This window comes from Myotis yumanensis, unplaced genomic scaffold (genome assembly GCF_028538775.1).
Source record: "Myotis yumanensis isolate MYYU_CA2020_CCGP unplaced genomic scaffold, mMyoYum1.0.hap1 SCAF_8, whole genome shotgun sequence".
Classification (NCBI taxonomy): domain Eukaryota; kingdom Metazoa; phylum Chordata; class Mammalia; order Chiroptera; family Vespertilionidae; genus Myotis; species Myotis yumanensis.
In genome coordinates this window covers 53,028,100-53,054,865 of record NW_027223759.1, presented here as the reverse complement: position 1 = coordinate 53,054,865, position 26,766 = coordinate 53,028,100, and the positions used below count along the sequence as shown (strand labels likewise).

Here is a 26,766-nt window from a genome sequence, read left to right as displayed (position 1 = left end):
TTATGTCACTACCATAATATTATACCTTTTCTTAAAGCTCAAAGTGTAATTTAAAAAGATTTATGTTCTTATTTTTTTATTTTATTTTATTTTTTAGAGAGAGAGAGGCAGGGAGAAGGAAAAAGAAACATCAAATGAAACATAAGTTGATTGCCTCCCATACATACCCTGGCTGTGATAGAACCCGAAACCTGGCATGTGACCTTTCTGTGCACAGGACTATGCTCAGCCAACTGAGCCACACTGGCCTGGGCAAAGTGTAATTTAATTTTAAATAGAAATTACAACAGATCTGACAAAAGGAAAGCAGCTAACGTTATATGGCAGTTAGCATACGTGGCCCACACCATGACAGGATATTTCAAGTCCTCAGCTTGGCCTTTGGTGGTGCCAGGGAGTCAAGGGTGACATTTTCCCATCACTTTTCTCTCTTGTGGGAATGTTACCATGAGGCCAGTGACTCTGACTGAGTTTGGAGTATTTTCTGGTAATTTGACGTGCTTCTCTAGAAAATTTTTATTTGGGTGAAACCACAGCTGATCTTTTTCTCAATTTCATTTTTAAAGGGGGAAAAGATTGACTCATATCTCTACAAACTTTGAAAATAAAGTAATTATATTCTAAAAAAACTTCTCAGGAGTCAAAACACGAACGATGTGAAGAAATTAAGAAACCCTTTGGTATTTTAAGGTAAATTTATACAAATCGAGATATCCCTAGCAGTGCATTTTCTGCCCACACATACCTTTAAAAGTTTTTGGAACTACATTTTGATTTGTAGTGTTATGTGTGGAATTCATAATTTACTTTTCTGCTAGCTTCCCTAACACTGTTTGTTCTGGATATTTTATTTTATTTGCTCTCCCCATCTCCCATTGTGATTGTGTATAACTATTCTTAAGTTGCTCTTTTCCAATGTCTGACAAAAGCCTGCTTCCAGCCTGGCCCTGTGGCTGTAATCCCTCCCCCATAAAAGCTCTGAAACCCTCCCTTGCTCTTTCCTTAACAAGCTCTGCCCATCCCTCCTCCAGCACTTAGTGGACTGGAAGCTCTCTGAGGCAGGCCACAGTTGTCTTGTTTGCGAGATATATCCCCAAGGCCTGGCAGAATACCTGCACGAACCAAGGACTCACTAAAATTCTGAGGAATGCAGCCTGAGGAAAGTGGGGGAAATGCTATGCCGTCCTTTGTGGCCTAAATAGCTTTTCTTCCCAGAATTCACAGGTCACTTCCCCGTGCCATTCCCTTTATAGACACTAAATCAAACAATAAACATTTATTGAGCACTTAGGGTGGATCAGGTGCTGGATTAAGCACTTTACAGTAAATCCCTCACCACTTCACTACCCCCCTTTTACAGCTGGGGACACAAGGTGCTCATGCAGCCAGGGTACCAGGGCCTCTAGGCTGTCCCCACATAGGTGGCAGACACTGAAGGAAGACCAACCCCCTTCATCCGGCAGCAAAGCACTACATTCCCGCAAGCAGGCACTCCCCTCCACGTCAAACTTTTCTCTTATTAAGAATATATATTCAGCCCAGCCGGCATGGTTCAGTGGTTGGGTGTCCGCCTATGGACCAGGAGATCAATGTTCAATTCCTGATCGGGGCATATGCCCGGTGGCAGGCTCAATCCCCAGTAGGAGGCATGCAGGAGGCTGCTGACCAAAGATTCTCTCTCTTCATGGATGTTTCCATCTCTCTCTCATTCTCCCTTCCTCTTTGAAATATATTTAAGAAAATAAAAATCTTAATAAAAAAGAATGTCGATTCAGCCCTAGCCAGTTTGGCTTGGCAGTTAGTGTCAGCCCTCAGACCGAAGGGTCTTGGGTTCCATTCCAGGCCAAGAGCAGGTACCTCAGTTGCAGGTTTGTCCCTGTCAGGTCACTGGCAGGAGGCAACCAATCGATATGTCTCCTTCATGTCAATGTTTCTCTCTCTCTCTCTCCCCCCCACCTCCTCTCCCTCCAATGGGAAAAATATCTTCAGGGGAGGATAAAAAAAACCACAAAAGTACATTCGTTATCTCGTCCGCATGGCTGGTATTCCTAGCTGCCCCCTTTGTTCAGCCTGTCCTTCAGTCTGAAACGCTTGTCATGCTCTAACTCCTTTATTTACTCAAGCATCCCCTGTCCATGATGATTTCTAGGAAACTCCTCCTCCTACACCACTCAGTCTGATGGTGCTGCAGGGTCTGAGAGTGCACGTGTTTCTTCAAATACCCAGGAGCAAGGGTGCCCCATCTAGTCTAATTCTTCATCGTGCCCAATGCATGTTACATGAGGAAAAGGAAAGGCAGATAAATCTGACAGGGAATAACAATGCTTGCAAAGGGAATGGAAGAATGCAACACAAAAGAGAAAATGAAACTTTCTGAAATTAACTTTTTAGGCCACGATCAGAAAACTTTCAGGAAAGGACCAGATAGTAAAATTTTAAGCTTCCTGGGCAATGTTCCCTCTGTCACAACTACTCAACTCTGCCTTTCAGAGACCGTAAGTAAACAAAAGAGTGTGGCTGGGCTTTGTGCCAGGCAATAAGACAGGCAAGAGCAGAGCAGGCCATGTACAGAAGGTCACCCAGGGCTTTCTGCCTAGCAAAGGCAATTGGAAAGTAGGACCTCACCCCCAGGGTGACCTTTCCTCCCTAGCATATCACTGGTCATGCAGTTTAGACCCCCTGATCTTTCCTCCCTAGAGATAACATCTAGGCCTGTGTTTCAGCTCCAGACCTAGAAAAGCAGCAAAACCAGACAAGGGACCCCCCACGGACATCAGGTCCAGCTGCCATGGCTCAGACCCAGAAAGGACTCCTAGACCTGGAAAGCTGCTGAATATTCTACTGAGATATTCCCCTGGGACCTCTCCTAAAAATTTCTACCCTTAAAACCCTTCGGATGGAGGACCCAGTGTGCTCTCCCTCCCCAGAGCACACCAGTGCCTTCCCCTTTTCCTGTCCTTCCCCCACCCGCCCCCCCGCCCCGGCCTTTTCTTTGCCTCTATAACTTGTTTCCTTGGCTCATTTCTTCTATGAATTACTTCTTCTACCTTTGTGATTTTCTAAATAAATGTTCTCTTATAGTTGGAGTCTAGGCTCTGAATTCTTTCTTAGCCAGAACAGAGGTACTGAGGTTGCTGAACCCAGGTCTGGTCTGACCCCACCAGTCTAGCACCTAGTGCCATTCTTGCCACCCCCAATAGTCCCAAAGAAATGCTGGCATTTGAAATTCATATAATTTTTACATGTCATGAAGTATAATGCTTCATTTGATTTTCCCTGCCAACTATTCAAAAATGTAAAGTTATTCAAACTTGCAGATCATACAAAATGGTCAGGGAGGTAGGACTTGCCCTGTGGTATGCTCTATATAAGTAGTTCTCATTCTTTTAGGTAAAACATTATATGTACATGTGATTAAAATTATGTGCCTCTCTCTAAGGGAGAAAAACGTCTCCACACCCATGTATACACTTTCCAAGGGTTCCATGGGACATCCGTTAGGAACCTGGGCTCCAGAAAGAGCCTTACTCTTTTCTATAGTGGCCCGGCAGGGGAAGGGACAGACAAGGGGGAAAGAAACTCTTACATGATTAGTGGGTCACCTGGTACTGAATGCTCTATCTACTAACAGCCATAAGTTATGCTTTCGTGTTCAAAAATCAGCCATAGAAACTTTTCCCCATTTGAAAACACTGAGCAATGGAATTTGGGAAGTCTGCCAGGAAACTCGCATGCATCTGGCACCTTCCCTGCCCATTTCTAGATCAAAGGTTCATGAGCCTGTATCCTCCATTACCTTTGTCACTCTCCATAGCCCAGGGTGTACTCTGCACCCTGGGAGTGCCCAGTGAGATAGTTCACTAGCAGAGCATGCAGTAATTTTTGAATTCTAAGGTATACGCATTTCTCTTCAATCATAGTTTCTATTTAGGTCTTGGAATTAGCAGGAGACAGAATAAGAGTGCATATCCCAGCCCAGAGTTGAGATCATGACAGGACCAGATGTCAGTGAGTCATGAAAAAGATATAAGGGAACCAATGGCTCAACGGTACTTTTTACCGAAAGGTTGAAGTCTCCTTTTAAAACTAGAAAACGCTTGCTGGGACCGGTTTTGCTCAGTGGATAGAGCGTCGGCCTGCGGGCTGAAAGGTCCCAGGTTCGATTCAGGTCAAGGGCATGTACCTTGGTTGCGGGCACATTCCCAGTGGGGGGTGTGCAGGAGGCAGCTGATCGATGTTTTTAACTCTCTATCTCTCTCCCTTCCTCTCTGTGAAAAATCAATAAAATAAAAAAAACTAGAAAACCGCAACAAGCAGGATTATCAGCTATACTTTTCACTCCAGCTGATTTTATTCTGCAAAAATCAGGGAGGCAACTGTGGAGTAGACTTTGGTTAGGTAATGGTTGGGGCGGGGAGGGGGGGGGGGCGTGTAGAAGAGGGATTGTGCAGGCAACCTGACCTCCTCTTGAGACAGTGACTGCCTACCCCAGATTTGACCTAGTGATTCAACCAGCTCTTCTAACTTCTGGAATGGGGTTAGTACAACGGGAATAGGGAGCAATGGAGTAATTTCTGGTCAAAATAATAGGTTACACCCATGTGGAATCTACCATGTGCCAGGAACTGTTCTAAGTGCTCTCCTGACATAAAGCTCATGCCCACTGTATGTGGCAGGAATGTTAGCATTCATGTTTCGCAGACATGGAAACGGCAGGGCAGAAAGGCTAAGTAACTTGCCCAAGGTCACGCTCTGGAAAATGTTGGAGCCGGAATTCAAACTGAGCAGTTGGCTTCAGATTTTCCGCTTCCAGTCGCTCCCTCTGTAGAACCTCTCTACCCATCCCTCTGGTAAACATTGCTAGCTTCACCTTCTTGCTTCTTTTCAGGATAAAATTCCTCACTCTAGGAAATCTATCTGTTCCTAGCGAGTGTGTGTAAACTGAACAACTGAATTTGACAAAGCAAATCATATTTGAATGCACTGGGAGAGACTTGCTTTTGAAAGTCACACTACAGGGAATCCCCTGGTAAAGTGACTGCTGCCTTGCAAACAGTAGGCATTTAGTAACTGTCTGTTGAGTGACATTAATACCCCTAACTTGTGTAAATGTTTCTTTTGGTATATTAAAGATGCTTAAAATAAGGTACACATTACTAACTGGAAAGAATATTGGAGAGAAAACTGCTACTAAGAGCAAGTGCAGACGGTGCCGTGATTAATTCAGCGGATCACCCAAGGAAGCGGGCGTCCTGCCAGTGCTGGCCGTGGGCTCCATGCCACCCTCTGCTCTGACAGGAATGCCAACCCTCCCGGGGCCGCTGACAGATCGCTGAGGAGAGGAATGGGTGGGGTGAGATGGAGCAGATCTGAGCTCCTAATCTGCCTCCTTTCTTGAAGGTGCCGCCAGCTTCCAGGGCACTGCTATCCAGTTCATTCATCTCCTGTGTGACAATCTCAGACCGTCTTGTTCCTACTTTATATAGACCAAGGGTCATCAACTGTTCAGAGGAGACAGAGAAAGTCTATCTACAGTGTTCCTCAGGAGCAGAGAACTGGGTGGGGTAGGTCATGAGTTGAGTGTGATAGGTCCCCTGAGCCACTGAGCAGATGTTGGGTTGGGTCACCTCAGTAGAACTCTCCCTGATCCTCCAGCTTCAGGCCACAGAATTTTCCCTGATCCTCAAGCTTCAGGCCACAGAATTTTCAAATGACTAGGAGGGGCAGAATTCTGGAAATGCTATGCCAGGTCATTTTGAAGGTCATCTTTGGTGCCAGCTGTATAAGCTATTTTGCACTCACAAAATCAAATGTGAACTATACCTCTTCTATTCACCCATCCATGCATTAACTCAATCCATTTATTCTATAAATATCAACTTGGTATCTGTTATGTCTTAGGCATCCTGCTAGGCACTGACTATGTTATAGTAAAGATTGACCTCTACCTGTAGAACTCATCTTACTTCAATTCAGCAATGTGAAGCATTGCTCTAAATAAAGCAGTTAAGAAGGAGATTGAAGATTTTACATTATCTGTTGTTTTCTCCCAAATAGTTTGAGCTTTCAAACTCCCAGCATGAGCAGTCAATACAAAAGCACAGCTTAACAAATCCAATTAACTTGAGCTCTAAATCAGGGAAGGCGGTAGGGAGGCTCACCCTGATTCAGAGTCAGGCTTGGGCCGCTGGCAGAGGGACCTGGATGCCCTTCTCGCTTGTTGTCAGAGCAGCCCACTCCTAACAAACTGCAAACCAGCCTTATCCTCCTGTAGGATTTCACCTGCTGGAAGCTCGGGGGTGAAAGGTCATGGCCTAACAGGAAAATTGTGGTGGGCGCATGGGCGGAGGAGGAAACAATCATGCTGCTCCTGGCAGGGCGTCACACTCCGGGACCTGTGACTTACCAGGCAGTGCAGCCTAGGGTGCTGGGCACTTTACTGAGAGGCATAACTTGCCTGGTCTACTTGGCCTTGCTGGATCTTTGTGTGAGGCCAGGAAACGGAGCATGACCATGTGTTAGATGTTTTCCACAGACATTATCTCAAGCCTGGTTTTAGTACAGCTGGGTCCTTACTGATATTAACAGAGACCAGAGCTGGATTTGCACTTTCCTATCTTATATATCCTGTGGCATTTCCAAAATACAATTCTTTGGTAAAATATGTTCCACACAAATATCTCTATGGATTGAGGGAGCCCTCGCTAGGAGCGTGCTGTAAAGAACTACAAAAACTACATGGGGCAAAAAATAAATCCTTAGAACTAAGGAAGTTTCCTGAGCTTGGAAATTCACTCCTGCTCCTTGTAAGTAATTTCTAAGTGGGGAGGACTCTACCTCTTCGTCTGTGAAATGGCCATGAAAATTACACCATAAGGAGTATGTGGAAAATAAATGAGCAGACACCAAGCACAATCCCAGCTCATAGGAAGCACTCAATATATTTTAACTCAATTATTCTATTATTCTGGCCTGGCAGGTGCTGGTCTCTCTTATTACCAGTTTCCACACTAACTTGCTGTGTGACCTTGACCAAATGAGTTTACCTCTCTGGACGCCAGTTCTTTCACCTGTGCCTCACAGTGGTGTTCTGGAGCCCCTGCAGGTTCTGTCTAATTGCCTGAGACTCGGGGGGATAGGAAAGGGGATGAGGACTGGGCCTGCAACCTGCGCAGCTTCCATTTTCTGACTCTGTACTTCTGTGCTATCTCACTTGAACAAAGTCTTCTGGGTCTTCAAAAAAAAGTTTTCCAACCACTGGTGAGGTCTAAAGCCCCTTCTAGATCTAATACATATATATTTTTATTGATTTCAGAGAGGAAGGGAGAGGGAAAGAGAGATAGAAACTTCAATGATGAGAATCATTGATCGGCTGCTTCCTGCATGCCCCCTACTGGGGATTGAGCCTGCAACGAAGGCATATGCCCTGACTGGGAATCAAACTGTTGACCTCCTGGTTCATAGTTTGATGCTCAACCACTGAGTCACACCGGCTGGGCTAGATCTAATATTTTTTCAGAGCAGGCCCTCATGGTTCATCCCCCACTCAGACAGATATTAGCTGTAGACCAGGTGGTCACACCAGGCCCTGCTCTTGGACAGCCCCACCCTTTCCCATGCGGTTCCTCCCACTTCAGAGCTCTTCCTCCCCACTGTGCCCTGCTGTAATCCTACCTGTTCAATCTACACATTCTTTGATTGCTGGGGTCATGAAAAACCTACCTCTCCCCCACTCCCTCCAGAAGGCCTCCAGCCTTTTGTTTATACCTCTGTCACATTTGCTTTTGGAGTCATTTATGGGAATGTCTTACATCCTCTACCCAATCATAAGTCTTAGAAGGGCAGAAACTCACTCTGAGGAATTTTGTGTGTGTAAATAGTGGGTGCTCAATCAATGGTGATTGAAGAGATGGCTGGATGGGACTGAACACCAGGTTTTAGAACCACTGGGTAAATTTTTTATACCCTTGGACAAACTCAGGAAAAAATTATTTTTAAATTTACTAGTAACTGGTCTCCCTCCAAAGAATAAATAGGTTAATAAAAATATTTCTAAACAAGTTAATGAATTAGCAATTACAGAGCAAAGCCGACAGCATGCTTGATGTAGTAAATGCAACCCTGAGAAAGCGGATGCTACATTTTACTCTGATGACAGCTTCATGAACCTGAGGGCACCACCTGAATTCGCACAGAAGGAGGCACCTAGCAAAATGCTTACAAGCGCTGTTCTCCAAGTCAGAAAGACAAGTTTGAATACATAATCCTACTTGGTCATTTTCTTAATCTCTAGGACTCATTTTTCTTATCTGTAACGCAGGCATATGATAATAGTTGTTGGAAAGAGAGAGTTACTTTTGACAGTACCCTGTGTTTGGCACATAGTGAGTGCTCAAAATATGCGAGTTATTGTTTAACAACAACAACAAAACCAATATAGATAAAAGAAGTGAACAAGGAGAAACTTGATAGCCCCAAATCGCATGCAATACGGTGGTTATCTTTACAAGAAAATAACAAGGGGCAGAATTCTCAATAGCAGAATTTCAAACCACTAAGGATTATTTAAGCAACTGACACCCTCAGGCACATCAGCATCATGAGGCTCCCAAAATTTAATCCACAGTTGTCCTGCATTTTTCTAGTTCTTAGGTGGACTTGGAAAGCCTGTGTGATCTGGCCTTACTCCCAGCACTCTCCTCTTCACTCAGGTGGCTCCGTCACCCTGTCCTCCTCACAGGTCCTTTAATGCACCAAGCGTGTTCTCTCCACAGGGTGCTTCCACTTGCTCTACCTCTGCCTGGATTTGGTACCCCTAGCTATCCATGTGGCAAGACCCACCCCCACCCTGTTCTTCACATCAATGCTCACAGGTCATCTCATCAGAGAGGCCTTCCCTAACACTCCTCCCCTCCCCCTCAACATCACCATCTCCATCACTTTGCCCTGCTTTAGTTGTCTTCACAACATTTGTCACCACCTGACATTTAATATATATATATCTTTATTTGTTCCCCTGGTTCTTATCCGCTTCTCCCACCTTGAGTATAGGGTCCATGACACTAGGGACTCTGATGGCTCTATTCATTGTGCAACAACATCTCTGCCCAGCACAGAGACATCAAGTGTGGTCAACAAAGAGTAGCTAAGTGAAAGAATGAATGACTGCCAGCCTGGGTGATACCATGGGAAGCTACCACGGAATCTGCTATGCATTTTTTAAATTTTCTGCTTGGGAGCTATGCAACTACCCACTCCTTTGGGTCAAGAGTCTTACCCTATTAACACAGAAGCAGGAGCAACGATTTGCACAGGATCTAGATTGGTGAGGTTGTCAGTATTTACAACATAGAGCTTTACAGTTGGATTGTTAGCTCCTGCCTAGGAAAAAACAATCACAGGATTGGTATTGACAATAAATACAACATCATTGCACAAGTTTAAAACTGTACAAAAATGTCTGCATTACAGCCATAAAATTATAACAATCAGACACATTCAAAAAATTTAATGTAGATAAAATGAACATAAGGGAGGGTCATGAAATGCAACCTTTTCATGTTCAGTCAGAAATATATAGAGACCTCAAACACTCCTGTTTAAATAGTAAATATTCATAATTTATGTATACTTTATGCAGACAAGGATACATTTCTTAAAATTATTTCTGATATTTTGAAAATATATCCTGACTCCAGAAGACAAGAAGTCAACTTGCTGACCACTAAGAAAAATTCCTTAGGTTCAGCCAAAGACACAATCCACCAGGAAAATTAGTTTCCCTGAGCTGAGAGCCAATAATGCTAATTAGGAAGCTGTCATTTTCACTCCAAATTCAGGTTCACCACGTTGGAGCTTTACAATAAATAGCATGACAGAAATCTATAAAACCTTCTTATATACACACATAGATCCTCAACTGACAAATTAGCTAGAAATAATGTATTTTTAGTAAGAACATTTTATGGTTTGTTTGTTTTTTTGCCAGTTTCACTCATCAAAAAATTACATTTCACTGAAAATACATCTCCATATTTAGTCTCTGATCTTTTTTTCTCTGTCTTCCTAAAATGGCAGCTCTTCATAAAACAAATTGAGGGAGTTGGTAAAAATAAAAATCCCTTTTTCCAAATTGCTTACAGCAAAACAGCACTGTACTATTACATTTTCCTATGGACAATACGGTGGCCATTATTATGATGATACTAGTGAAGAATTGTAGTTCCCATCTAAATTCCCCTCTTCCTTAGCTTACACTGCTGAAGGGAGCTTTTCAATTTTCATAAACATGCATCCGGAGGGGGAGAACAGCCTTGAGAACCAAGACATGACACTATTATTCCAAATGTAGGATGTGTGAAATTAACACTAGTGCCAAATCTATAATAGAACCACTAAAACTAGTCTTGTATCTGTTAATTAGTAATACAACCTGATATATAATCAAGCTTTTCAACTTCATCTAGGGCACATTCCAACTTCCACAAATGAGATGAGCTTGTGATTCAATTATAGCCTCTCTTTTCCTCCATTCAAACATTTCCAGTCCCCCTACCTCTTTTAAAAGCATTTCCCCCATCTTTTTCGGCTTGTCATTCCTCAAAGTTTTTGGAGAAATTACAAAACCTTAAATCACACTCTTTCCTGGGATAATAAAAATACTTTAAAATTGCCAGATGCTGTTGACTTCAGCAAGAGTAATCACAGCAAGCTGTTGAAGAGAGACTGACAATATTTTCATTAGCAGGAAAGGATTAAATGAAACCATTCTCTTCCCATCAAATCACAGAACTGCTATATGAATAGGAGCACAGACCTTTGGATATGGAATGTGGATAGTCTTTGGGTACTGCAGCGACTCGTCCAAGTAGACAGAGTATTCAATACGTGGGACGTCAGTGTCGTTAAACTGGGCATATGCTAAAAATGTGCCGTTTGGAGACCACCACAGGGCGGAGTGGGTACTGAAGATTTCCTCTGGAAAGAGACATAAATTGTTCTGTTACAAGAAGTAGATGATAAATTGGCTTTGGCATTCAAAATATTGTTCTCATTAGCTTTAGTAATTACAGTAGAGTTCAACTAATGAACCACTTTGCATTTGCTGGGCTTCCAAAATCAGAGTAATACAAATGAATAAAAATAAAATCTTCAAGGATAGATCTGGGCTATAAAAATAAGTAACCCGTTGGACTGTTTTTAGAATATTTTAGCACATAATATTTAATATAAGCTCTACATGTTTTTCTTTATCTTATAATCCTCTAAATTTATGCTGCAAAACATACTCAAAGTAAATTTCACATAAGGGGCTGATTCTCCTTTCTCATTTTCAAACCGTCAACATGCCAGCATACTCTCCCCAACTGGGTGGGTGGTGTGTGGCTCTATGCTATTAAACCAATATGGTGCCCAGAGTTTACTGCTCTTGGCACAAACAAGGTGAGGGAAGGATAGATTTAGAGTGGCGAGGAGCTCCATGAGACCCCTACGCAGAAACATCTCCTTCGCCTAACCCAGTGGTCAGCAAACCGCGGCTCGCGAGCCACATGTGGCTCTTTGGCCCCATGGCATGGGCCATGAAGTTTCAATCATACTGTATGTGCACACCCGCACGTGGTATTTTGTGGAAGGGTCACACTCAGGGGGCCAGTTTGCCGACCACTGGCCTAACCTGAAGAAACTGAAGACTCCCTTGGATTAACACCCTCCTCTGATGTCTAAGATGATGGGTGAGGAAAGAAGGTCAAAGAGGAATGCAAAGGAAAGGAAAGGTCTTGATTTCCAGAACACTCTTGGCCTAGTTCTCAATCTCTGGCAAAGGTAGCTCCTTCCTGTGTTTATTTTCAAGTCTGTTCATGGGACTTCCAACTACTAGTTGTGAAAATGCCAGAACCTCTTTTATCAACTGGGGATGGAGGGTTCAAGTAGACTAGATAGAGACTCCTAGTTCTTTATGCAGATTTAACCCACAAATCTTATGTTCTGATGTGAATATAAAGGTAAAAACAAAGGCATAGAAACTTGAATCTTAGAATTAGGAAACTATTTATCCCAATCACTTTTCTGATTCCTGGGGCTTCCTTACAAGTTTCTTCCAAATGCTTGTTTTCAATAATAACAATAGTAGTAGTAGTTATAGTATTAATAATAACAATGATAAATTACAATACTAATTAAGATGAGCAGCAGCATATAATGAATGCACCAGGAATTGAAAAGCAACTGACATCTATTATCTCAGTTAATCCTCATGATAATTCATTGTGTGCAGATGAGCAAAGGGAGGCAGTTAGGCTTGAAGAAAATAAGTAATTTGTCCAGGATCACGCAGGCAACAATTGATAGAATCAAGAATAAATCCAGGCTTATTTGGTATGAGTCCATGCTTTTCATTTCCATGCTCTGCTATGTCTTCCTACCTATTTCAGCACCTCTAGTAACAGAGAACCTTCTTCTTGATTAGGAAGCCTGCTCCCCCTTTGACTGCTTTATACCTATATTGTTGACTTACATTTATGTAGCAATTTAGAATTTACAAACCACTTATCTAATTTAGTCTTCACAAAGATCCATGGGAGAGTCTATTCATAGCCCATTTTACAGAAAAGGCAGAGAAGGACTGAGTGAATTAGTATGCAGGCCTTGTGATTCCAAGTCAAGGATATTTTGCACTAAGAACTTCATTATACTGAATTGATGTCTCACTACTTGTGGCCTCTACCCATTGGTTCTAGTCTAAGATCAAGATGCAAATACATAAAATTAATATAATTACAGCAAGATTATGATTTCTAAAATTTCTTGTAAATACAAGTAGCAGATAGTGCTCTAAGTTTTGAATTGGTGGTTATTCAGAATACAGAACATGCTTTTCTACATTAATATTAAAATCCTATATAATAAAAGGGTAATATGCAAATTGACCGAGTAGCAGAACGACCAGTTGCTATGACACACACTGACCACCAGGGGGCAGACGTTCAATGCAGGAGCTGCCCCCTGGTGGTCAGTGTACTCCCATAGGGGGAGCACCACTCAGCCAGAAGCCTTATCATGGCTGGTAAGCACAGCAGCACAGTGGCGAGAGCCTTTCCTGCCTCTGTGGCAGCTCTAAGGATATCTGTCTGCCGGCTTAGGCCCAAGGACTCCCAGACACGAGAGGGCACAGGCCAGGCTGAGGGACCCCCCTGAGTGCATGAATCTCGTGCACCAGGCCTCTAGTTATCATTATAAAACTACATCTGGTTGAGGGTTTTGGGTCAAGATGGCAGTGTAAGTAAATGTGGTTCTTGCATCCTCCCACAACCACATTGAAATTACAACTAAAATACAGAAAAAAGCATCACTCAGAACTACCTGAAATCTAGTTGAACCTGAACGGAAGTCCTACAACTAAGGAATTAAAGAAGAAACTACATCAAAACTGATAGGAGGGGTGGAGATGCAGAACAGGCTGGTCCCACACCCATGTGTAGTGGATAAAAAAGGTATATCTTGGCTACAGAGGCCCCCCACCGAGGAGCAAGGGGTTCCAACCCCACACCAAGCCCACTAGTCCAGGGTTCCAATGCCAGGAAGAGAAGTCCCCATAACTTCTGTCTATAAAAACAGCAGGGATTGTGGCTCAGTGAGATGGAAGGCTGCTGGAGTCCCAGGCATTCCTCTTAAAGGGCCCATACATGGATTTATTCAGACTCACTGGCTCTGAGCTCCAGCACTGGGGCAGCAGCTCAAAAGGCACCAGGTATATACAAGGATGAATTGAATTGTCTGGTGTCAGGGCAAGAGCTGGAGGGGCAGCTTTGACAGAAGTATTGACAGAAGCCATTGTTTCTTTGATGAGCTCTGCTCCCACAGAGCAGGCAGGTGGGTACCATATCCGAGTCTCTATCAACCTGGCTCACACTGTTAGTCTCACCCTGGTGATTCCCTGAGACCCTACCCCACCCAACTTGTGGGCTCACCCAAGCTTTTCCATACAAATGACCTATCTTGGCTCATGCTTCCAACTTTTCTAAAACTTTCAATCAAGCAGCATCTGGCCTTGGCATGCCCTGTACCTCTTGTTATGTGGCCTCAGGCCTGGTACTAATGGGAGCCAGCCTTGGTTGGCAGCTTGGCCTCTCCTGGGCACCTCTAAGTCCAGTACAAGTAGTATCCACCTGCAAATTGCTTTGTAGCTCATAATTGGTGGTCCCAAACCGAACACAGATGGTGGCTGACCTTGGCCAGCACCTCCCAGGAGGCTCCAGAGGCAGCAACCTAGTTGGCAGCTTCAAACCACGTTGACACACCACCCAACCACCTCCACAAGCGACACACCCCACGATGGACTCAGCAGGCACCAGAGCCCTGTTAAAGTAAGTCCTGTTCTGTGGTGTGGGCCCCAGCACAGCTGATCTTCCACAGTGGGCACAGCCAGTCTTTGCAGCCAATGAGCCTAGGCATAAATCCCTCCCATTGACATGTCAACAACAATCAAGTCTCAACTACAACAGAGGGTATACACAGCCAACATGGGGGCACACCTGGAGTGTCTAGCTTGGGTGATCAAGGAGACTATGCCACTGGACCCTACAGGACACCTACTACATAAGGCCACTCTACCAAGCCCAGGAGACATAGTAGCTCTACCTATTACATAGAAACAAACACAGGGAGGCTGCCAAAATGAGGAGACAAAGAAACATGTCCCAAATGAAAGAACAGAACAAAACTCCAGAAGAACATTAAACACAATGGAGACAAGCAATCTATTAGATGTAGAGTTTAAAACACTGATTATAAGGTTGCTCAGTGAACTTAGGGAAAGAGTAGGTGAAGTTAGTGAGGACTTCAACAAAGAGACAGAAAACATACAAAACAAAACTATAAGACATAAAAGAGAGCCAGTCAGAAGTAAAGAATATACTAATTGAAATGAAGAATATATTACAGGGAAACAACAGTGGAGTAGATGAAGCAGAGGATCAAATCTGAGATTTAGAAGGTAAGAAAGCAGAAAACACCCAATCAGAATGGCAAAAAGAAAAAAGAACCCAAAAAAGGACAGTATACGGAGCCTCTGGAACAATTTCAAGCACACCAACATTCACATCATGAGGGAGCCAGAAGGAGAACAGAGAGAGCAAGGAAGTGAAAACCTATGTGAAAAAATAATGACAGAAAACTTCCTAATCATTTTTCTGATTCCTGGGGCTTCCTTACAAGTTTCTTCCTAATGCTTGTTTTTAATCCTATCTAATAAAAGACAAAAAGGGTAATTAACCGTACCGCCGCTACGCTTCCCATTGGCTAATCAGGGCGATATGCAAATTAACTGCCAAGAAAGATGGCTGTTAATTTGCATATGTAGGCACCAAGCGATGGAGCGAAGCCGGCTGGCCCAGGACAGGAGCAGCAAGTGAAGGCTGACGTGGCGAGCGAAGAGAAAAGAGGGGGGGCCCGCCGGTCGCACGCGCAGAGCCGGGGGTTTAGCTAAGGCTTAGCACATACTTCCTGGTGGCCCCACAGCAGGGCACCCTGGCAGCCTCCTGACAGGCAGGCGGTGGGGAGAGCCAAGTGGGGCAGGGGCTGCAGGGAGCCATGGAGGGAGCAGAGCGGCCAAAGCCAAGTTCCCAGGGGTCCAGAGTGCTTGACAGGAGCCCAGACTGCAAAGAAGGAAGAGGAAGCAGCCACAGGGAGCTCTTCGAATCCCCCTGCATGGACACCCTACCACAGCCCCCATACCCCCAGGGGGATGGGGAGGCTGACCAGACAGGAGAAGACCCAGCCTTGGGGGTAGCTGCAGCCTGTATCTCTGACTCTCAATCTCTTCCCCTGCCACCCCCGCCAGGGGCACCCACAACATTAGCATGCCTGTGACAACCCATCAGCGCCCCCGAGGCACCCGAGGCCCATGGCCTGCCGCTGCTGGGCCCCCTCCGCTGGGGCCAGGCATGCCTCTCCTCCCTACAACTCCAGACCCGGGTGAAGGCAGGCCTAAGTGGCCCCTCAGGGTCAGACTCATCCCCCACAACACCCCTTCCCTGACAGCAATGGCGCCATCTCTGAAGCAGAAGTGCACTGAACCTTGTCGGGGGTGCGGCTAAACCCACCCTTCTAGCCCACTAAGCAGTCAGTTGGACATCCCCCCCCCCCCCCACAGGGCTCCCAGACTGTGAGAGGGCACAGGCCACAATGAGGAACCCCCCCCTCCAGTGCACGAATTTCATGCACCGAGCCTCTAGTAATAATGATAATAGTAGTAGTTACAGTATTAATAATCCTATATAATAAAAGCCTAATATGCTAAGTGTCTGGTCTTCCGGTGACTGGTTGACTGTTCAAACAATCAAAGCGTAATATGCTAAGGCCACTCAACCACTCACTATGATGTGCACTGATCACCAGGGGGTAGACACTCCGACTGGTAGGTTAGCTTAATGCTGGGCGAGATGGGCTGGAAATGCCCTGGAGTCCTCCTGCAGTCCCTCCCCAGCCCCAACTGTGCACTGGTGGGGTCCCTCGGCCTGGCCTGTCCCCTCTCACAATCTGGAACCCCTCAGGGGATGTCGGAGAGCTGGTTTCAAGCCTGATCTCACAGGCCACTCTCCTGGGGAGGGCGCCAGATGCAAGGCTCATGGCTGGCAAGTACTGCTGCGGAGGCAGGAGCCTCTCCCAAGTGGGACTGATTGGGCAGGAGCTCACAGCAGGCACAGTGGGGCCAGATGAGCAGGAGGGGCAGGTAGGACTGCAGCTGGCGCTGGACTGTGGGTTTCAGTGCGATCCCCGCAGGCCACCCCGAGGGACCCCACCAGTGCATGAATTCGTGCACCAGAAATTGATAAGCAACTGACACCTATTATTTAATGCAGGGGTGTCCTTATTTTTACATGCAGCTATTCCTGAGGAAGGGTCGGGTCACAGCTTTGGGAAGAGGCTGTATGCTGTTCACACTGGGGATCCTGGAGGCTTTGCTGTGCTGTCCACCAAATGTTGAAGATGTTTTCAATTTCTAAGTGACTAGTCTTAGTAAATTTCATTGCAAGTTTTAATCAAACACTTATTTCTGAACCATGGGAATTCATCTTTCTTTTAAAGTAATTTTTTATAAATAATGTTATTCATTTAATTAAACTTGACTTGAACTGGGAGACAACCAAAATTAGGTTATGAAGGAAACTACTTTTTTAACTATGAAGAAAAAATAATAGGATGAAATAAGGAGTCTTTAATAAGAATGAGGCAACTTTGTGAACTATTTTGAAACATCTCAAAATACCTTTTACCTTGTCAACTATAGACATGAAAAATGTTTTTCTAATATTTCCTAAGTCTCTAGAATGTTTTATATTTCCTAAAACTCTGTGTCTTAAAGAAAATAAATCCTTTTTATCACTTTTAGTTCTGTTTTTTGACCCATTTTTTCTTAAGCCTTTCCAATTATTTCTTTTCGTTTTTAACATCAGGAAATTATAATTTGCCTAAGAAAATTAACACAAATCTTTTATAAAACGGGTGTTTTTCTTCCCCTCTACTCCCCAACCTCCAAACAATATTTTGTCATCTTTCGGAATGTTGTGGGAGTACTTAGCTTACTTCTGGGGTAGGTAGGCCTGATGTTAATCTGCAGGCTTTTATGCATCTGTAAAGCAGAAAAGCTACCTACACAGAAAGGCTCTTTGTAGCGGTAGACTGAAGACAATAGGAGCATTGAGAGACAATGAGGACATAAGCAGCACTAGCTACTGCTAAGAAATTCTTCTGTGAGGTATCTGGTGCTGTGCTAAAAAAATTGATAACATTATAAAAAGTGCAACTTTTTTGAATGCCACTGAATTTTTTCCCTTTTAAAGAAATGTTTGACTATTTTTTAAAAACTTACAGCTTTTCTGATTTAAAAACACTTTAAAGTCTCTACCTTCATAAACCCAGTCAGTTATTCCATTACTGATTGCATCTTCTCTTCCGTCACTTGTGACCCTCTGACTTGGTGAATATGGATCATTTTTAACATAAACATCATTGTTCCAAACATATGCCTACAAAAATAAAAAATAATATTGACATATAATTACATGATATAATATATTTTATCCTGAAGTTCAAGAAAACATTTATCAATTCTTTTATTTTAAAACAATATTGGTGTGCAAGTATAATGGTTACCTTAAGTTATTCAATTTGGGCAAAATGAAGACTCATTTACTCCCTCCCCCTCATATTCTTAAATTATCAGGATACAAGCTACAACCCTAATTAATTTTAAGAATACTCTTAATATATTAAAAAGAAGAAGCTCACAACCACCACTATTTGGATGCTAAAGTATATAAGAACACTGAGCACTTCTATGGAATGATGTGTGCTTTGCATTTCTTCTTAGGGGAGGTGACTAAGGGAGTGCAGTTGCATGCTGGGAGGGAGAAGTTTAACTACAGGTAAACATTCCATCTTCCTGTTTAGATTGGGAATTTAACATTCTCTTAGCTCTATAGAACATGCAGATATATCAATAGTGACACAGAGAAGGTCACAGAACTAGCAGAAAGCAGGTATGCTTTAAAAACACCCACCCACAAACCATAACAACAGCAACCACTCCCCATAAAAACATGTGTAAAAACCCCCCAAACAAACCGAAAGCACAATAGAGATTAGAATTTAAGAGTTAACTGAACATTTTCCCATTAAATAAACAATTTCCTAAGAGTAGTTCAGAGACTTTCAGGAATTGTGTTTACTATGTTAGACTAGTAAAATATTATTTTAGGCAATAATACTATATTTGATACTAAAGTTTTGGCTTCCTAAGTGTCTACTGTGCATCAAGATTAGCAGCTTCTGCATATAAGAGACTTGAACCATTATTCTTCTGATAGAAAAAAAGACTCACTAACCAATTTATGACCCTCTGGTGACCATCTGATCAATTGTGTGTCATTTGGAATTCTTTCGTCTGTTATCAGCTGCCTGGAAAAAAGATAAAAGGAAAGAACTACCAAATGAATAAATCACAGTGTTTTGTTTTGTTTTAATTATTACACTAAAAAAGCATAATATGTTTTATGAGGAAGTCACTGACCTTTTATTTAAGTCATAAATGTCATATGAAGCTGTGTAGGAGTGTCTCCATTTCTATAAAAGAAAATAAACATTTCAGGCTTCTGTGATTATGGCTAGTTTTTCCACTTGCTATAGGAGCTCAAGATGACAAAATAATAAAATGTATAATTCTCAAATTTTATCTCTTCTTATAATTCTCTATTTAGATTCTTAGAATTTTGGAATTAGAAAAAAATCTTAGAAACCATCTAGTCCAAACTCCTCTGGATTTCATCTACAACCTAATTTTAACATCACCTTTGCCAAAGAGCCTTTCCAGGACCTCAGGGGGCTAACGTGCCACTTCCCATGTAAACATTATTCCTAGAACTAACCACAGTATGTTAAGTTCACCTGTTTAAGAAGAATGCAAATTTTCACTTTTCAACCATTTTACTAGCAAAATATTTAAAATATCTATACTTCTAGCCCGGCCAGCGTGGCTCAGTGGTTGAGTGTCAACCTATGAACCAGGAGGTCATGGTTTGATTTCAGTCAGGGCATATACCCGGGTTGTGGGCTTGATCCCCAGTGTGAAATGTGCAGGAGGCAGCCAATCAATGATTCTCTCTCATCATTGATGTTTCTATCTCTCTCTCCCTCTCCCTTTCTCTCTGAAATAAATAAAAATATTTTAAAAAATCTATACTTCTATTGCTAGAGGTGATGTGGAGAAATGTTTACTTTTCTACACTGACCATAAAAATATGAATTATTATAGATATTTTGAAAGCCACCTACCAATATATATTAAAATTGAAATACATATACTATCAATATTTTAAACAACCCTATCAAGAAGATCAAAAATGAAAAGCAAACCAAATCCAAAGAAATCAGAAGAAAAGAAATAATAAAGGTAAAAGCAGTAATCAAATAGAGAAAACACAGTAGAGATAATTCACCAAAGTCAAAAATTGGTTCTTTAAAAGATTAAAAAATACTAACATAGTAAGTATGAGAGAGAAAAAGGTATGAAGGACAAATATCAATATAGAAAATGATATACCACAACAGATTACAGACATTACAAGATTATAAGACCCTACTACAAACATTTTTTTGCTAATAAATTTTAAGTTAGAAAAAGGCAAAATTCCTCATAAAACAAGTTATTAAAAATAAGACAAGAAAAAATGAAAAATCTGAAGCAAAAATGGAAAAAAGATAAATATATATATGATTACAGATTCATATTTATGAAAAAATGTTTATATGTAGATGCAAATGTAAATTTAAAAAATCATTTATCTGAATGTCCATCTCCCTTACCATATTCCTAGAAGGAAAAAAGTGTCTTCTATTGACCTTTAAAATACTAGAGCTTGGTCTAGTGGAACCGCATAGTATGTATTCAAGGAAGAAACACATGAAAAGAAAAGTCAGATTTTATCTAGAAGGATGAAATAGACATGAAAAAAGTTTCCCAAGGACCCAGCTGTATAATGGCAGAGCTGAGACACAAGCCATGATTCCTAACCTTGAATAATATTTTCCTCATATCATTTATCCCCCTGTAACCTCTTATGTCAACAAATATTTATTAAGTCCCTACTTTTTGCAAGTCCTACATTCCTTTTTGAATCCTGGATTATTTTGACACACCCCAGGCTTGTTTCTGGGAAACCTCTGAGTAAACTTGCTAGAGCCAAAAGGTGTGGTGCAGGTTAACAACACAGAGATTTAAGAAGGTCTGAGATCATTTCAGGATGACAGATCCATCCCAGATTTTAAAAGGACACCCAACGCATTTGGAATGTTCACTTCATCTTTTGGAACAGACTCATCTATCTACACTAATAAAAGACAAACATGCAAACTGACTGTACCTTCACTATGCCCCAAGTCATGCCCACCAGCCAATCAGAGAGACTATATGCAAATTAACCCAACCAAGATGGCAACCAGCAGCCACGAAGCTAGAGCAAGCAGGAGGCTTGGTTGCCCTGGCGATGGAGGAAGCCAGGCTTCCCACCTGCCATGGCCGGCTCTGAGCTCCACTCAAGGCAACAAAGTTTCAATTATAGAAGATAAATAAATCCCAGATACCTGCTTTCAGCCGGCTGTGCCCACGGAGCTGGAGCGAGCAGGAGGCTTGGGTTGCCCCTGGCGATGGAGGAAGCTAAGCTTCCTGCCCGCCCTGGCCGGCTCTGAGCTCCACTCAAGGCTACAAAGTTTTAATTATAGAAGGTAAATAAATCCCAGAATAAAAGAAAAAAAGGAGAGGCTGGGAGCTTCCTTCGCTGGGGGGCTTGGCCAGCCTGAAAACGGCCCTCAGCCCCTCACACAGACTGGCCAGGCACCCCAGTGGGGACCCCCCACCCTAAAGGGGGTGTGGCCAGCCTGAAAACAGCCATCAGCCCCTCACCCAGGCTGGCCAAACCTCCATGGGGTGAGGGTCCCCACTGAGGGGGTTTGACCAGCCTGCAAACAGCCATCAGCCCCTCACCTAGGCTGGCCAGGCACCCCACTGGGGACCCCCACCCTGAAGGGGGTGTGACCAGCCTGCAAACAGCCATCAGCCCCTCACATAGGCTGGCCAGGCACCCCACTGGGGACCCCTACCCTGAAGAGGGTGTTGACTAGCTACAAACAGCCATCAGCCCCTCACCCAGGCTGGCAAGGCACCCCAGTGGGAACCCCCACCCTGAACGGGGTGTGACCAGCTGCAAACAGCCATCAGCCCCTCACCCAGGCTGGCCAGGCACCCCAGCGGGACCCCGACCCTGATCCGGGACACCCTTCAGGGCAAACCAGCCAGCCCCCACCCGTGCACCAAGCCTCTATCCTACATAATAAAAGGGTAATATGCAAAGTAACCCTAACAGCAGAATGACTGGGAATGACTGGTCACTATGACACACACTGACCACCAGGGGGCAGATGCTCAATGCAGGAGCTGTCCCCTGGTGGCCAGTGCGCTCTCACAGGAGAAGCTCTGCTCAGCCACAAGCCAGGCTGATGGCTGCCAGCACAGCGGTGGTGGTGGGAGCCTCTCCTGCCTCCTCAGCAGCACTAAGGATGTCCGACTGCAGCTTAGGTCTGCTCCCTGCTGGTAAGTGGACATCCCCCAAGGGCTGCCAGAGGGATGTCTGACTGCCAGCTTGGGCCCAATCCCCCAGGGAGTGGGCCTAAGCCAGCAGGTGCACATCCTCTGAGGGATAGGCCGGGCTGAGGGACAACCCCCCCAAGTGCACAAATTTCTGTGCACTGGGCCTCTAGTTTAAGATATAAACATTGGCAACTATCCCCTGTGAAGTATTATTAGATAAAACAGGCTCCCTCTCTCTGAAGAGTTCATAGTTGAATGGGGGACATGAACAAGTGAATACAAGAAAAGAATCACAAAAGATTAAATAGAGATGGGTGGGGAGAGGTAGAAATCATAAATTGGGCCTTGGGGAGAGAAAAAAACCTACAAAAGGTGATTCTTGGACCAAGTTTCAGTGGCAGAGGTTCGTTCACACAGAGAAGAGGTAAATGAAAGCATTGTAGCAGAGAAAAATGGAAGCACAAAGATAGGAAAGATCATGGAGTCTTCTAACCTGGATTCAAGTCTTGCTATAGACTGTTTATACCTCCCATCCCTAAATCATATGTTGAAGTCCCCAATGTGATGATATTTGGAGGTGGGGCCTTTGGGTGGTGACTAAAATTAGCTCAAGAGGGTGGAGCCCTCATGAAAGCATTAGTTCCCTTATAAGAGACTCCAGAGAGATTCTTTGCCCTGACCACCAAGTGAGGATATGCAGAGAAGATGGCCAGTTATGATCCAGAAAGCAGCACCTCACCAGACACTGACTCTGCCAGCACCTTGATTATGACTTCTCAGCCTCCAGACAGTGAGAAATAAATTTCTGTGATTAAGCCATCCAGTCTGTGGTATTCTGTTACAGCCACTTGAATGGACTAAGAGAAGTCTCTAAGGTGTAACAGCAGACAAGTTTCTCTCTAAGCTTCAATTTTCTCTTTATGAAAATGTCCATAATGACAGCAATAATCTCATGTGAATGAGAATGCATGTGAAGTGCTCAGAAGGATGAAATAGATATGAAATAAGTGAAGTGCTTAGCAGGGCTCCTGGAATTATCAACATGTGATAGGTGAGGCTACTGTTTCTAGCGCATTGGGCAATGAGTAAAGATGGTAGGAGAACATCCATACCAGGCTGTATGGTACTTACTCATTTATGTATTCACTTATATTTTATAGCCACTTAGAAGTGATCATTACTTCTTAAAAATATCTTAGAAGTAATAACTGATCTTTCTGGAAGCACTAACTCAGTCATGAAGAAGTCATGAAGTAGGATATAAAGAACACTGCATAGCAGACCTTCCAAGGAAATGAAATAAAATTTGACTAATTTTTGTTGTTCTGGATAGGTTTCTTGAGCATTAATTAGTCAAAAAATTTATGCTGCACAGAAAATTCTATTGCATACTCTGGGAAGTAAAATAGAAGATTTAATTCTCTAATTTCAATAATCTTATATTTTAGTGTTTTGCAATAAATTTATGAAGAAAGTAAAATAAGCTAACATGTTAGAGAATAAATGGTGCATTGTGGGGGAACAGAGTGACAGAAGGCAATGTTAGACAGAGTGATCCAAACCAGCCTGGACCTGAATTACTAAAAAGGGAGAGCCAGTTGATGATTGGGGAAAGAAAGTTCCAGAAGAAAGCAATGGCAAATGCATTGGCCCATAGGTAGAAATGCAAGTAATGTTTGATTAAAATAAAAAGCTGTGTATTTAAAGGTTCTTAACTTTGGATCCTTGGGTCACCTGGGAGTCCTTAAATCTATCCATGCCTGGGCCCACCCATGGGTATGCGGGGCTAATTGGTGAGGGGTAGGTTGCATGCATCTGTATTTTTAAAAACCTCATCAAGTCATGCTAAGGGGCACACAGGAGGAGAAGCACTGGCCAACCATGGTGAATGCAGAGGGAGTGGTAGGAGATGGATTCTGATGGGAAGAACGGGGTCCAATCACACAGGCTTCTGAGGATGCTGTGTTAGAGTCTGAGCTACTCTGAAGGTGATTGGAAGCCAATGATAATGAGGATTTAAGCATAAACATGATATAATCTGACTTAAAAGGAGCTTGTTGGATACTGCCTGAAAAGCATGGATGGCAGGAGGAAGGAACAGAGTGAAAATAGAATAAGCAGTAAATACACATGTATATTCCAGTGACATGACAAATACAAATTACCAGTGAGGGTTGTCCAGCTAAGGTCCACCAGGGAATACATCCATTAGTGCACTTCAAATTAGTGCACCTGCTGAGCTTGGCTACATAGTAAATTGAGTTGGCAGTTACTATTCCATTTCTATCTTAACCTCACAGTCTTTATATGTTAGTCTTTAACATAGGCCAATGTTATTCAGTGGTTCTCAACCTTGATTGCCGATTAGAATAATCTACAGATTGAAAAAAATAATAGTGATGCTGGCTTCACTCTAGAGACTTCAATTCATCGATTTGAGAATTGAACTTGGACACTGAGAATTTTGTAAAACTCCAGTGATTTTAATACATAGACAGCAGTATGAACCACTGAATTAAACAAACAATAATCCATTAATAGGGAACAGATGTGCTAAAGTTGGCATAGGATACTGATTTGCTCATAGTTGATAAGTTTAGCAGAACACAGTCATCTAGTCTTCATGTCCAGGAAATGGAGCCCAGCACAGTGAATCCAGGGTAAATATTATGACTGGGAGTCACCATCCCAAAATAGGAAACGGAATATGGGATGGTTTGCTTGGCCCGAGTACAGCAGCATTGGTGTTGGAGATAAGGTATTTATACTAATATTTATCATTTATTCTAGAAAACAAGCAGAGATGGGGATCCCCAGCTCTTATTTTTTTTTTCAATGCAGGATATCTCTACAGGTTTTTGGTTTTTCTTACGTCTCACAACTTCCTATACTTCCCATACTGGTGTCAAATCCACAAATAACCGAAAAGCTGAGGTTAACGTTACTGGTGCTTTGCAGCCATCCCAAACATGAAGAGGATGTGTGATCAAACTGTAACCTTTCCATGAAAGTGGGAGAAATTGATGTGGGGCTGGATGACTAGGGGAAGCTGAGTGTTCTTATAGGGATGGGGCTCCCCTTTAGAATGGGGTGTATATGGTGGGACAGGCAGGCTGGGGAGTGGCCTGGGTTACCTTGCAGAGTCTCTTCTGAAGGAAGAGAAGTTTAATTTTTTTCAAAGCAAATACTTAATGAGAGTTTTACTGCATGTAAAGCTGAGACAAAGAAAATAAGGGGTTATATTACTGGATGTTCAAGTCAGACATGCAAACTTACGTTTCAATTATAAGTTCTATTTTGTTATGTTTTTAGTATCTATATTATATTACCTATACTTTTTAGTATTTGCAAACACTCAAATAAATGTCTTTTAAAACATTTTTTGGACTTATGAATGAGAAGCATTTCTCCTCCTCAGGCTGAATTAATGAGTTTTTAGTGCCTGCTATATTACTAGGTATCAATCTTAAATGTACCGGTACATATCCTGGAAATCAGTTATAATATAACATACTCTTCGGATTCTTTAAATGTCACAATAAGAAAACATTTCTGTTACCTTCACATAGTTGTACTCGAAGAGAACAAACTGTCTATCAGGAGACACTGAATAATCACTTATAGAATGTCCAAATTGATCCTGTCAATCAAGTAGAAAAAAGAACAATTAAACAATCCCATTAAACTGTCATTTATTGAGCACTTACTATGTAGAGGATATCGCTTTAGATATGTGGCTTGTGCCTTTGGTACTTCCAATCTGGAAAGATGGCGCATTTCTCCACACCAATGACCATGATGAAAGGTGGATGGTGATCAGGGTTAAAGAACCAGGGAGGGAAGGATTAATTTTAACCAAGAAAAGACAGCTGTGAGGGTGGGGATCAGAAACAGAGAACTTTCTTGGTAGGGGGAACAGCATGAGCAAAAAGGGTATATATATATATAATTGATTTTTACAGAGAGGGAGGGAGAGGGATAGTTAGAAACATCGATGAGAGAGAAACATCTATCAGCTGTCTCCAGCACACCCCCTACTGGGGATGTGCCCGCAACCAAGGTACATGCCCTTGACTGAAATCGAACCCGGGACCCTTCAGTCCTCAGGCTGACGCTCTATCCACTGAGCCAAACTGGTTAGGGAAGGGTATGCATATTTAAAAACTGTCTAAAGGTTAGGCGTAACATGAATACTACTACAGTATATGGTATATCAGACAAAATATAAGCTAAGAGGACATAAAATTATAAAAATAGCTAGGACTTAAATATAAGAAGCAGAAATATGACTATTTTTGCAGATGAATTTGCTAGAATCTTATCATCTGTTTTTTACAAAGGTGCTCTGGTGACACAGTAACTGAGATGAGATGAGAGGGGTTGTCTCAGTCCTGGATGAGGGCAATGCAGTGATCGGTCTATGGTATGGAGATAGGAACACAAATTAGAATACTCACTATCACAAGATGAAACAAGCCTTGAACCAGGACTCTACAGTGAAATGGAAATCTGAGAGACACTTGAGAGGTTTTGTTGATTAGCTAAATATGGGGCGGAGTCAAGGAGGATTGGCCAGTAGGAGAGCACTATTTACCAAGATAGGGAACTCAGGAAGAAGAGCAGGA

The 26,766-nt window shown here is 42.9% G+C and overlaps 1 protein-coding gene across 1 annotated transcript in view; it reads right to left on the bottom strand.

The window, feature by feature from the left end:
• DPP4 (dipeptidyl peptidase 4) overlaps nucleotides 1–26,766 on the bottom strand; it is an 87,100-nt gene that overhangs the window by 34,749 nt on the left and 25,585 nt on the right. The window contains exons 5-10 of the mRNA XM_070422863.1: nucleotides 25,701–25,781; nucleotides 19,070–19,122; nucleotides 18,885–18,957; nucleotides 17,906–18,026; nucleotides 10,817–10,977; nucleotides 9,278–9,381 (exon numbers count right to left, since the gene is read on the bottom strand). Coding sequence (XP_070278964.1) covers nucleotides 9,278–9,381; nucleotides 10,817–10,977; nucleotides 17,906–18,026; nucleotides 18,885–18,957; nucleotides 19,070–19,122; nucleotides 25,701–25,781 — 593 coding nt within the window. The remainder of the gene's footprint in view (nucleotides 1–9,277; nucleotides 9,382–10,816; nucleotides 10,978–17,905; nucleotides 18,027–18,884; nucleotides 18,958–19,069; nucleotides 19,123–25,700; nucleotides 25,782–26,766) is intronic.